Source organism: Clinocottus analis, unplaced genomic scaffold (assembly GCF_023055335.1).
Source record: "Clinocottus analis isolate CAN_PGR_092001 unplaced genomic scaffold, fCliAna1.0.p SCAF_13, whole genome shotgun sequence".
In the NCBI taxonomy this organism is placed as follows: Eukaryota; Metazoa; Chordata; class Actinopteri; order Perciformes; family Cottidae; genus Clinocottus; species Clinocottus analis.
This window is the reverse complement of record NW_027175854.1, coordinates 14,504,042-14,517,500: the sequence shown is the minus strand read 5'-3', so window position 1 is coordinate 14,517,500 and position 13,459 is coordinate 14,504,042. Positions and strand designations below refer to the sequence as shown.

The following is a 13,459-nucleotide window of genomic DNA, read 5'->3' as shown; positions in this document are numbered from 1 at the left end:
TCCACCAGACCTCTGAGGTCTTACTGAGAGACAGCTGAGCACACAGGAGTTACAGTGTGTGTGTGTGTATGTGTGTGTGTGTGTGTGTGTGTGTGTGTGTGTGTGTGTGTGTGTGTGTGTGTATATATGTGTGTGTGTGTGTGTGCTCACCAACACACAGCTTCCAGGCTCCAGGCTCCACAGAGAGTTCTCCGTGTTGATCTTGTGGGTGAACTCTCCCTCCATCAGCGTCTTCTCCTCGGCTCCCTGCAGAACACACACCTGCATGCTGCCGGAGTGCAGAGACACTTTCACCTGAGGACGACCAGTGGGACACGACGTGAATGACACACACACACACACACACACACACACACACACACACACACACACACACACACACACACAAATATAGACTAAGGTATTTACCTGTCGGCCTTTGACGACCGTCTTGGGCACGAACACTCTGATCTCCAGGTCGGTGAAGTCCTGAGACCAGCTGTAGTTTTCCCTCACGGCGCCGTTGTAACTGTCAGGATCCGACTGAAACTTCTCCTGACTCCTGAAACACACACACACACACACATTAGAAGTTTTTGCTTCATGTGTTAAAATGATGGTCATTTAGAGTCAAACAGACCATAATGTCTCACCCCTCTGTTGCCGTTGTCGGGTCTGAACCGCCGGTCGCTCCCAAGGAGGCCGGAGCTGGAACACCCGCCGGGTGGCGCTCCTCCTCCACTTCCTCCTTGTCTTCTTCCGCCTTCTCTTGGGCGCTCTGCTCCACCGTTTCCTCGGCAGCGATCTCCAGCTCTTGCAGCACCGGAGGAACACGCGGGCTTTCCTCCTTCCTTTCCTCCATCCTTTCCTCCCTCCTCTCCTCCTTCCTCTCCTCCCTCCTCTCCTCCCTCCTTTGCAGCTCGCTCTGCTTCCTCTCACGGTCGCTCTCCGCCAGCTTCTCGAACAGCCTGAACGTCTGAAGAGGAGAAAGAAAAAGAAAAGGAATACAAATGAACCCTTTTGGGAACAATAGTTTGTCCCGTGCACTCGATGGCGGTGCAGGTTCATCTCTGGTGAGGTTGAAAAAAGGTCATAAGTGGCAAAATATACATAAACACAGAAATATAAATATATGCAAAGACACTAAATTATGATCTGCAACTATGTTCTACATGTGATACATCATATCCCTTCATGAAGATTATAACATGTATGTTTTGTTTATTTAACTGTTTGATCGTTTCACGTCTTAATTCGTCATATGAACCTTTACATATATTTAAGTGTGTTTATACAGCTCATCCTACAGTACTTCAGATTTCTGTCATGAAATTTATAAGTTTGACACCAATAAACATGAATAAATATGAACAGATACAGTGGCTTCCATCTTAATTGGAATAAATTAAATTTTAATATAATACAATAATGTGGTGGACAGGCGTCAATGTTGTTGAACTGTTTTCAGCATCGTTAACATAAACGGGGTGGAAAAAATAACAAACACCTCTTCATTCTTCTTTCCATCTGGAAATTATCACAATAACAAAACCACACGATCCTGTCAGAGGAGATCAGGTTGAGAAGGTACCGGAGATCTAAGTTATGAACAATTAGTGGCAAATACTCATAATAAAAAATAACAATAACATCGACACAGGTGCATGCGCCGCCATTGCAACGCGTCAGACTTCACCTTCAGCACCATCTTCTCCGCCACCCCGGGGGGGAAGCCCATCTTCTCGCTGGGGCCAGACAGCAGCCGGTAGAAGTCCGTCTTGCGGTACAGAAACCCGAAGTAAACCTGCAGGAAGTCTTGGATGTTGCCCGCGTGCTGCAGGATCCCGAGCAGCGCGTGGTCGTACATCTCCGTCATCTGCATCGCGGCGTCACGTGCGTGTTGTTTGATTGTTTACGTATGAACCAACCGCGAAGGCGTCAAAACACACGGCCTGCTTCAATAAATATAAGTTTAAATCCAGGTGGGACTCGCTGGGGAAGGTTTTTCTGGTTTCTCCTTCCAGAACAATAACACTTCTGGTACAGCCTTTTCAAAATAAGTACACCCTTCATACGAAGACATCGAAATAATAAACGTACAACCCCCAAAAAGCAAATAAAACGTGTATTATAATACCATATTGTTTTATGTGCACTGTATTATCCACAATAAGTATCACAATAAATGTTTCGAAAGCTATCTGTTCTCTAAACAATTTACTCTTTCTACATCCGGTTTGTACAGCCCAACAGACATCCGGTGGAAACAGACGCGCGGCCGTCTGATAAACAGTTCCCGTTTCACCCTCAGCTCACCGGAGAAACAACACACGTCCCATTAAAACACGAGTTATATTCTTTTAATCGCGGACGTTTTATCTAAATGTTAAAACTTCAACGAAATAAAACACTAATTTGTAAAACAAAGTGAAAGCTCCGCACCCAGCATCTCAATACTCAAAACAACATGGCGGCGTCCTTGAGCAGCGCCGGGAGCGTGAAGCTGCTGGTCGGTAACAACAATATTTCAACGTTTATAATGTTTATATTGACTCATTTTGACATCGTACCAGATCTGTGAGCTCTGGTTTACTCTGCTGTTACGTTTGAGAGCGTTAAGAGGAACATGACTTCATGTCTGTCATGGTATCTTTAGCTAGATACCTCAAATACATCAATATATCTTTTGATACGTATATATACGTATATTACATATATATGTATATATATATGTATATGTATATATATATGTATATATATATATATATATATATATATATATATATATATATATATATATATATATATAGACACACACACACACACACACACACATACATACATACATATTTGTATATATGCATAGTGCTTTTCAGATAATGTTATCTATCTAGTTAAAAAGAGGACAATTCAACACTGTTCTCGTGGACTAAACCCAACATGTCGCGTGTTTCCATCACTTCACACGCTGATCACACGCTGACCTTCATGTCGGGCCCTTTAACCTTTAAAAAGCTTTGGTTCTTGTAACTAGTCGCAGTGATGTGATGCTCTTTCACTCTGTTTTCCCTGCAGAGTTCTTTACTGCGGTCCGGCTCGCTGTGCGGCTCCTCCGGCAGCAGAGCCCTCACTGTGTCTGCGGTGCGCTGCAAGGTAAACTATCCCTCTGTCCCTCTTAGATGTGAAAGAACAGATGACCCTTATTTTAAAACAGTGCCCGCTTGAGTTATATCTTTCTTTCTTTCTTCATCTTCTTTTCTCCAGAATCAAGCAGCTCGTGCCAAAGTGGGCAAAGGAGACCGACCTCTGACCTACGAGCAGGCGCTCCCGCCTCATCAAATCGGCCACCGTAAAGGATGGCTGTCGCAGCACCCAAGTAAGCACGATGATGCAGTGTTTAATGTTTAATAATGCAGTGTGTGCACTGCGGGACACACAAGATGATGTACCCTGACTAATTGCTTTAAAAAGTTCCATTTGATTGTTTTTATCATCCTCTTGCAATTCTTAAAAATCCAGATCTGCTCCCACCGCGAATCCCTGATGTTTAAATTCCGTTTCCTCCGCCTCCCCGCGGCTCGCAGGTAACCTCCGAGGAGAGGACGGCGCCGCCGAGCGCACCGTGGAGGACGTGTTCGTGCGGCGCTTCATGTTCGGGACATTCCACGGCTGCCTGGCCAACGAGGTCGTGATCAAGCGGCGCGGCAACGTGCTGGTGGTGTGCGCGCTCATGCTGCAGAAGATGCCGCCGCCCAAGTTCTATTTCCTCATCGGCTACTCGGAGGCGCTGCTGTCACACTTGTACAAATGCCCCGTGAAGTTAGAGGTGCAGACGCTGCAGGATAAGACCGTGTACAAGTACCTCTGATGAGCCGCTAGTGGTACTAATACGCTGAATGTTTGTGTGAATTCTGCTCTTTGTATGAAACTCAAGTTGTTCCCGTCATTGCTCGCGGTGATGTCATCGTTATTGTGAATAAAACTCTCAGAAGTGAAAGAAAATGACGAGTTATTGAAACATGACGCCTGGAAGAGTAGAAACTAGCAGATATAATATACTGCGTGTACACTGCAGCTCCAGTTCACTCAGCTTCAGCTGAGATTTACTTATTTGGAAATGTAATAAAATATGATAAAATTCATTTATGTTAAACTAATATGTGTCTGAATCCGTAAAGAGAATAAAAAATATAAAATCATGGATGATGGTATCAAGCTCATATATTTAAAGATGCTCACTTTGTAAGTTTATTTGGCTTATTAAAGAAACCTAAAAAATAAGTCAGTAAGTTTTTTGTTCAAAATGTATTTCATGACATTACCAGTTAAACCAGATATATTTCAAAGTATATCAAACTCAGTGGATATATATATATATATATATATATATATATATATATATATATATATATGTATATATATATATATATATATGTATATATATATATATATATATATATATGTATATATATATATATATATATATATATATGTATATATATATATATATATATATATATGTATATATGTGTATATATATGATGCAGTGTATATATATATATATATATATATATATATATATATATATATATATATATATATATATATATATACATATATATATATATATACTTCCTAACATTAACCACTAGGGGGCGACGGTGTAGCAAAACAGATTTGCCCGTAAATTAATGTGTACTGTAGTGTTAAAACACTTTGAAGTGTCAAAGGTCGCGTTGGCTTGAACGCCAGAACCCATCGCTTGCCGACACATTTTTATGAAATAATAAACCGATAATGTTATATTACATTTTCTGCACTAAAGACGCAAAGACACCGCTTAAAGTATATAAACATCAATACCTGGTTTATAGCACCCAGTCAGCAGAGATAAGTGTTAAGAAGTGTGATCCGACAAATTATAATACTGTAAAATAATTATCGAATTTGTCACAGGACAAATTATAAATCTGGACTGATGTTAGACATTAACACAATGTTTTTACAACTGCATTAGTGTTGTAGAATTTACGTTTATTACTCTGCATTTCCACTGTGAAACCTCGTAAAAAAAAAAATCCACATGACGAGTGCGATTAAATGCTTCTTTTGATTTATTTTAATTTATTCACAGTGCAAATACATTCACATTTAAGGCTTGTGATCCTCAGTGCAAAACAAACAAACAATCAAAGGCACACATGGTCAAAGCGTCATTTCAAACGTTAACAGATGAAATTACCCACGACTACACAACCGCCAACACGCCTCCACAGTGTGACATCACTTCCCTCGTCTTCCACTTCAATGAAGGCTCTTTATATGAATGCTTGTCAAATATTAAACATGAGAATTAAAAAATATTTTTAAAAGTTTTTCGCGCTTTTTTTGTTGAATCTTGAGGCACAAAATCGGACCGACCACGTCCGTTCAAGAAAAGACTGAACCTCTCCTTCATTAGAGGTTCTGCAGAGATTAAAGTACGAGCCCACGCTCACATTAGTCAGGTTAGCCTAGCTTAGCATAACGACTGGAAATGGTAGGAAACGGCTAGCCTCGTTCTGCCTAAAAGGGAACAAATATGAAAAGCTCAGAGTAAAAAATTACAACTTGTTTAATTCATATGAAGACAGGTCAAAACACGCCATTTCTTTGTGCTAGGCTAACTAGCTGCTGGTTAGCGCTTTATACTTAACAGACAGACACAAGCATGGAATCAATCTTCTCTGCAAGAAAGTTAAGAAGCGTATTTCCTAGAATCTCAAACTATAATAAACCTTTTCGTTGGGAATCGGTGAAGAACCAAAAATTACCTAAAAATGTTCCAATGTCGAATACATACAAGGAAAGGTTTGAGGTTTTGGGAAATATACTTATCTGCTTTCTGGTGGAGGGCATTTATAAAATCCTGTAAAAGTACAAATGATATTTAGACATTACTACAAGGACTATTTCTTCCCCATCAACACAGAAATAGTCCGACACAAAGCTCCTTATACAACCACAATGTGTTTTTCCACTGCACAGAGCTAAGCTAGCTGCACCCCCTGTTTCCAGTCTTCATGCTGAGCTAAGCTAAGCTAACAAGTAGCTCCATATTTATTAACTCGTACACACGGTATAAATCTTCTTGTCCAGCAGGATGCATTTCCCGAAATGTACAACGTGTCCTTTAACAACGGCGCCGCTCGACTGGCGCGTCCCCGTAAACCCTGAAAGTGAGAAGCACAACGACCCCGAAGCCGACACAGCGAAATGGAACCCAGCCATCCTCAACATTTTTCACTTTTTTCCAAAAGCGACTTTACGAAATGGGGAATGAGGATGTGAAAAGGCGGCTGGGTGTCGCCGGCCCGCTGGTGGCTACTGGACGTCCCTGCAGCTGTCGCCCTGACAGGACTGCAGCTTGATGAGCCGCTGGTTCATCGCCTGCAGGACGGCCGGGTCCACCTTCTTCACGATGTTCTCCAGCTGGTGGGGGTCCGACGTTAGGTTGTACACCTCCACGAAGGACTGGGAGGAAGAAGAGGAGGAGGAAGAAAAGGAAGAGGAGATGCTGACCTTCTGACTCACCAGGAAAGGGACGAAAAACTCTGACAAATGTAGTAAAAAGTACAACATGTACCTCTGAGCTGTAGTACAGTATAAAGTACAATATGTACCTCTGAGATGTAGTGAGGCAGAATAAAGTTGCAGAATTTAGAAAGGTACACAATCAAGGTACTTGTACTCGCGTAAAGTTACTTTGTTACAGTCACACACAGTACTTTTGTACCTCGCTGTCTGCAAACTCGCAGTACTGGAGGTCGTGCTGTCCGTCCAGCGTGCGCACGCAGGCGTACGTGTTGTTGTAGGCGTCCTCACACACGCAGTCGGGGAAACATTGCTGGACAAAACACAAAAGAGGAAAGTCTGAACTATTGAGCCGAAGTTCTATTCATTATATAAAACAGCAGGTCGTTGGTGTGTTCAGAGGTGAAATCACTGTTTTTGTGAATGGAGTCTGGTGGATAGAAGATGTATACAAAAAATAGAAGAAAAATGTACTCTAAAATAAGTCCACAGCAGTACTTTACTGTGTGCGCAATACTCCAGTGTAGTAATACACTGACAGTGTAGTAATACACCAGTACTGTCCCTTTAAGAGAGAACAAAGAGGACCGGCGGGTCGCGCCCTGAGGGACTCGTTGGCGTCCTGTGAGCTCGTTAAAAGTTTTAGTCACACGATGAGGCAACATGTCACACCGCTGCTGATTACAGGAACGAGATCTACCAGTTCATCTAAAAACGTTGGTTCTAACCTCTTATAAACTACTCTGATGTGAAGAGCCAAGAGGATAGTCTCACACTGATGTGTTTTATAGCAGGATTAAAGAATACCTTTTGTACATTTGTGTGTTTTGTACATTTACGGGTTTTTTTGTTGGTACATTTAGCTTATTTTTGTTGTACATTTATCGTGTGTTTTTGTACATTAACCATTTTGTTTTCTTTGTACATTTACCGTTTTTTTGTTGTCTATATTTACCGTTTTTAAACGGTAAATTTACCATTTTTAAACGAGAAATGTAAATTTACAGTGTTTTTTGTACATTTACACCTTTTTTTTTTACATTCATCTTTTTTTTCATTAACAGTTTTTTTTTTTTTTACATTTACCTTTTTTTCTTCTCATTCACTTTTTTTTGTACATTTACCGTGTGTTTTCCATCACAGTTTGTTGTCCTGCACTCACGCATGCGAGCAACAAGTTTCCTCTGCAGGTCGAGTCTGCACCGACGTGACGAGACACGAGATCTCCAGGTTCCTCTTCATGTCCGTGCAATGAGATGGAAAGCTCCGGAGCAGCGACTGACTGAACCCCGTGGTGTTTTGGTACATTAAGCCCTTGATGTACATTAACTGAATAAACAAGAGGCAGTTTCTGCTGGATACTCACAGACAGTCCAGGGCCCAGTTTGGGACACGAGGGGTCGGTGGTTGGATGCCCCTCCCCGGTGTACTCTACCAGGAAAAAGGGCCGAGCGGTGCCGTTACGCAGAGACGGGGCCTGTTAAGATCCAGGGAAAAGGAACAGTTAGAAAATAAAATGACATATAGATAGATCATTACTCATTACTACGATACAATAAAAGTCAGAATGTAAAACAAAGGGAACTGACCATCTGAGGGAGGAACGACTGTCCGTCCACGTTCACCATCGACAGGTTGAAACCAGAAATGTCCAGAACGGTGGAAGCCAGGTCGATGTTCAGCACCGGAGCCTGAGAAGGGACCGGGGTCACTCAGGACTCACAAGAGGGTGAGAGAGGTGTGTGTGTGTGTGTGTGTGTGTGTGTGTGTGTGAGGTGTGTGTGTGTGAAGCGTGTGTGTCCGACCTGCAGCGTCTGGTTGGGTTTGATCCCCGGCCCTCGCACCAGGAGCGGAACTCTGATGTCGAACTCGTACAGCTGCCTCTTGTCGATGGGCAGCGAGAACTGACCTGAGAGCGGAGAGAGGTCGGGTTCAGCAGAGAGCGGGAAGCGCGGCGGCCATAAAGCTAACGAGAGGACCGGCGGCGGGACTCGAACCCGTGTGGTAGCCGTTGTCCGAGGTGTAGAAGATGTAGGTGTTGTCCAGCTCCTTGATGCTCTCCAGCTTCTGCACCAGCGCCTCCACCAGGTCGTCCAGCGACAGCAGCGTCTGCCACCTGGTCACATGACAGGAGATCACATGACGTGAGGTTTGGTGACATGATGATCACACACACAAAATTTAAAATGTTTCACATTTGTTTTCATTATCTTATTTTGTAAAAAAAAAAAAAAAAAGACAAAGAGGATTAAAAAAAATATTGTTTAATCCTTTTCGTCTTTCATTTTAAAAATGTTAAATCTAATGTTTCTTGACTTTTTTGCGACAGCGTGTAATAAATCTGCTACATTTCTTTTTTTGTTTTCACCTCTTTTTAGTTTTAGTGAATTTTAAATATTTTGAATTTGAATGTAATAAAGACATTAAAATGTTTCTCATGTGAACATTTCTGTGTGGGTTGAATTAAATTCCTGTAACCTCCTACACTGAGACTCATGAAAGGTTTTTCCTGTAACTCCACTTCCTCACATTCCTTCACACATGACTTCAACAGAGTCGGTGACAAACATGAAGCGAAGCGGCTGAAACGAAAGAAGGTTTCACCTTTTCCTGTACGCGCTGTCCAGGAAGTTGAGCGAGCTGTCGGGCATCGGGCTCACAGGCTGACGCAACAGCCAGTGTTTGTCCTGAAGCGCAAAACACACGTTAGAATATGAGTAAGTTATCAGCTAGTATGAGGAGTTTTCATGTTGTGTTGCTTCTGTCGCCCCCTGTGGACTAAAGTGGTAGTGTCTCTGAGCACCACTGAGGCAGACACACCTTCCCGGCCTTGTTGAAGCTCCCGTCTCGGGGCGCTTTTACGTCGCTAAACTGCTTCTGGTACTGCGGTGCCGCCGTCCAGGGGGAGTGAGGCGCCGGAGGAGAAATCATGAGGAAGAAGGGATGCTGGGGGCTCCGGTCCTCCAGGAAATGGAGAGACCTGTTCATCTGGAGGGAGCAGAAAGGAGTCCAGACTGAATACAAGACTGATATTTATGTAATTATTTAAACATAAAGATTGTGAAGCAAAGACGGAAACAAGTAACATCTTTGTTAGAACCAAAGGAGTCGTCCCCTGGTGGTCAGGAGAGAGAATGCAGCTTTAATACATAAAGCATAGACTTCTATACAACCAGCTGAGTCGCCCCCCTAGTGGTTAGGAGAGAGAATGCAGCTTTAACACATGAAGCATAGACTCCATGTAAAGCCGGAGGAGCACAAAGACTTATTAACGTCATCATTATTATTATAATTATCTGGGTTTTCCTGCATTTCACACCATCAAACCCATAGATGATTAACACAAAGAACGTTGCGTTTCTGCGACGGCAGCTGATTCAGACGGTTGGAGGTGAACCCTCTTCTCTCTCCTCATAAATCTTCACATAAAAACTGTTAAACTGCTGATGGAAGCAGACAGACTCACAAGGAGGTCCGTGAGGTAGTCCGCCTCATAACTGTCTCCGTGCTTCTCCTCTTTGCCGTTGACGGAAAGCGTGTAGTTGTAGTACTGCGAGTTCCCCACCTGGAACATACAAGAGGCGTTGGCAACTAGAGAAGTACTTGGGAATACACAGTATTTGTACGTGTGTGTGTGTGTGTGTGTGTGTGTGTGTGTGTGTGTGTGTGTGTGTCTCACCAGTGCATGCCACTGGTCCCAGCCAGGTGGAACATGGCCAACGTCGCCTGCGTCCTTCTTACCGTACTGATGAAGTAAAAAACAAAAACACAGCTGAGCTCCTGAGTGAAACTATGACGTCATGATTGATTCATGTGAGACCAGCAGTCATGTGACCAACAGTCATGTGACCACATGAGGAGAAACTTTGACTGATGAATAGAAAGTGAGAGTACTCCTGGTTCAGGTACTCGAGTCTCACCTGGTTCAGGTACTCGAGTCTCACCTGGTTCAGGTACTTCAGTCTCACCTGGTTCAGGTACTTCAGTCTCACCTGGTTCAGGTACTTCCCGGCGAAGAAGGTCTGGTACTTCTGCTTGCTGAGCAGGACGGGGAAGGCGGCGGCCTCGGGTCCGGCCCGCCAGGCAGCGCTGGAGCAGTTCCCTGTCAGGGAGTTGTTCCTCACCTCGTGGTTGTGAGGGTACCGACCCGTCAACACGCTGCTTCTGCTGGGGCAGCACAGCGGAGTCACCGTGAACTGAGGATGAGGAGGAGGGAGAAGAAGAGGAAGAGGAGGAGGAGGAAGCGAGAGTGGGCAACGGAGGAAGAGGGGGAGGGGGTGATGATGAAAGAGAGCGTGACAGCGGAGAGGAAGACGAGTCTCAGTTTCAACATTTTAAAAAACATGTGAAATCTGAAAATGTGACTGAAGGAAAGTCAAAGTTCAATATTATGTAGATCGCAGTGGAAGTACAATATTATGTACATCGCAGTAGAAGTACAATATTATGTACATCGTAGTAAAAGTACTCGTTGTGTAGAGCGTTTTAAGCAGTTTGTTACCGTTTCAGATACTTTAACTGCTTTAAATACAGAGAGTTTAGTCCAGTGGTTCAACATAGGGGTCGAGGCCCTTTGAAGGGTCGCCGGGTAAACACGAGGGGTCGAGAGACGATTAATAAAAGAGAAGAAGAAGAAGTTCTGATAAATGAATGTGCTTTCATGTTTCCTCTAAACTTATATAATTATTCAACATGCTACTACATGAAATTAATTTTGACATGTATATCAAAACAATGGTGTGATGTAAATCTCTATATTCTATGAACATATTAAGTGTTTTTAGAGTAGAATCTTCACCTAAAGAGCGATTGAGATAAACGTAGTGGAGCAGAAGAGATGCACAAAGCATATTAAACGTATAATATTAGACATATAATAAATATTAGATGTATAATAAATATTAGCCGTATAATAAATGTACTTACAGCGTTCACAAACGTTGCTCCTGCGTCTCCGATCAAGGTTTTTGTCTTCTTCATAGGAGTCTGCAGGACAGAAAGCAGAACTATAACTGTAACTAACTATAACACAGACTTTATGAACTGTTTAATCCTTGATGGATTCACAGTTTAACTCTGATAACAGCTGGAACAGTTCACTATTTACTGAGCATAATTCTGTGTTCCCTTTGCTCTAATTACTGTGGCAGTTGTATTTTCCTCTGAATGATGAGGAAACACCTAAATACATAAAGTGTATTTAAATACATAAAGTGTTGCGTTCATGTGTTGCATTTCCAGCAGTTAAGCGCAGCTTCCTGCCTTCAATTCCAGCTTCTGCCTCTGTATGTTATGACATTAACGGTATAAAAACACCTTAAAGTATGATCATCATAACAATACTTTCGACTGTACACGGTACTGAGGTACTTTAGGAATTAAAATTAAACAATAAACTATCCTGCTCCTGTGAACACACGTGCAGGTGTGTGTGTGAGTGTGTGTGTGTTTGTGTGTGTGTGTGTACAGGTAGAAGTCTCTCCCTCTCGTGCGGGTCGGTACATGTGTGACTGACTCACCATTCCCCCCAGGTGAACGTCCTGGTCGTCGGCGAGGATGAGGACGATGTTGCTCGGTTTGTCGCCGGCAGCCGCGCACCTGACGCGGCAGGTGAGCAGCAGCAGCAGCGGCAGCAGCAGCGCGAGGAGCCGGCGGGCTCGCGGCGCTCCGCATTCGCGCCTCTCACGCGCCATTTGGAGGGGAGGAGGAGGGCGGGGGTCACACACAGCCGCACGCGCGCAGGTGTGCTACCTGCAGAAAAGCTCGGGTTCGTTTCCAGCTCGAGGATGAAAAGGACGTGTTGCTGGAGCGAGCGCGTGAAGTTTGAGGAAGTGGAGCCTAGTTGCTGGAGGGTCACGTGACCAGACGGCGTGGGAGGAGTCAGGAGTCCGAGAACACGTTGTACATCATGTACTTTATACTACTGCTGTACTTCTGGAAGTACTGCGGGTACTTAGTTACTGTCACAAAATAAACTCATTTGATAAACACACCTACACGTTTATTTTACGAAATATAATTATTATATTTATTTGAAAGTGTACAAGTATAATATTCAACAATATTTATATTATAAATGACCTCAAATGTACAATATCATAAATGTAATATCAGTATTGGCTGATACAGATTCTACTGCTGTTTGCTGTAGATTTCTTTTCATGAAAAATAAAACTGCCTGTGAACAGAAGGAGGATCTGAAACCGATTTGCTGCTCAGATTCCCTCGTATTTCCCCTTAAATTCCCCCTTAAATAGCTTTAGAGTTACCACAGATCAAATGGTTTATTTCAGTATTTTACATTATTATATGTTCTTAATGACAGCAGAATAATCTTCCTTTTGAGACACTTCTTTAAAGATATATCTCATTTCCATTGAGTAAAAATATTTAACCGTAAACATAAATTACATTATTGTGCAATAACATCAACGTTTCCTATTATTATTATTATTATTATTATTATTATTATTATTATTATTATTATTATTATTATTATTATTATTTTATGATTCAATCTGACATATTTTATATCTTTATGATATTTTAGCCTTTGCGTTTTAGGTTCTAACAACCTGAGTTTTATGATGTTAATTTAAAGATTTGACATTTGACAAAAGACATTCATAAAGGTTTGGTAGTAAAGTTGTGGCTCGTTGTTGTTGTTGTTGTTGTTGTTGTTGTTGTTGTTGTTGTTGTTGTTGTTGTTGTTGTTTCTCCTGAGAGAGAAAAAAATTCTCTAACTTTACACCAACTGTGGTTCTATGTATTGCTTAATTGTTTTTAAATATACATATATAGAAACTAAGACAGTATATATATATATATATATATATATATATATATATATATATATATATATATATATATATATATATACAGTATATATATATATATATATATATAT

At 42.1% G+C, this 13,459-nt stretch overlaps 3 protein-coding genes across 3 annotated transcripts in view; 1 reads left to right on the top strand and 2 right to left on the bottom strand.

The window, feature by feature from the left end:
• nudcd3 (NudC domain containing 3) overlaps positions 1 to 2,016 on the bottom strand; it is a 3,068-nt gene extending 1,052 nt beyond the window's left edge. The window contains exons 1-5 of the mRNA XM_068573863.1: positions 1,676 to 2,016; positions 633 to 955; positions 409 to 541; positions 151 to 294; positions 1 to 34 (exon numbers count right to left, since the gene is read on the bottom strand). The exon at positions 1 to 34 is cut by the window's left edge and continues 155 nt beyond it. Of these exons, the coding sequence (XP_068429964.1) occupies positions 1 to 34; positions 151 to 294; positions 409 to 541; positions 633 to 955; positions 1,676 to 1,861 (820 nt within the window). The 5' untranslated portion in view covers positions 1,862 to 2,016. The remainder of the gene's footprint in view (positions 35 to 150; positions 295 to 408; positions 542 to 632; positions 956 to 1,675) is intronic.
• A 264-nt stretch (positions 2,017 to 2,280) lies between these two features.
• mrps24 (mitochondrial ribosomal protein S24) lies at positions 2,281 to 4,182 on the top strand. The gene is made up of 4 exons (XM_068573864.1): positions 2,281 to 2,488; positions 3,055 to 3,132; positions 3,244 to 3,355; positions 3,564 to 4,182. The coding sequence occupies exons 1-4, from the start codon at positions 2,447 to 2,449 to the stop codon at positions 3,845 to 3,847; spliced, it is 516 nt and encodes a 171-aa protein (XP_068429965.1). The 5' UTR covers positions 2,281 to 2,446; the 3' UTR covers positions 3,848 to 4,182.
• A 906-nt stretch (positions 4,183 to 5,088) lies between these two features.
• gnsb (glucosamine (N-acetyl)-6-sulfatase (Sanfilippo disease IIID), b) lies at positions 5,089 to 12,383 on the bottom strand. Its single transcript, XM_068574067.1, has 13 exons — positions 12,072 to 12,383; positions 11,479 to 11,538; positions 10,545 to 10,748; positions 10,232 to 10,297; positions 10,019 to 10,117; positions 9,373 to 9,540; positions 9,157 to 9,239; positions 8,550 to 8,668; positions 8,358 to 8,461; positions 8,142 to 8,243; positions 7,919 to 8,029; positions 6,755 to 6,865; positions 5,089 to 6,492 (listed from the first exon to the last, which is right to left on the bottom strand). Exons 1-13 carry the CDS (start codon positions 12,243 to 12,245, stop codon positions 6,343 to 6,345), a joined length of 1,551 nt encoding a protein of 516 aa, XP_068430168.1. The 5' UTR covers positions 12,246 to 12,383; the 3' UTR covers positions 5,089 to 6,342.
• Positions 12,384 to 13,459: the final 1,076 nt, after the last annotated feature.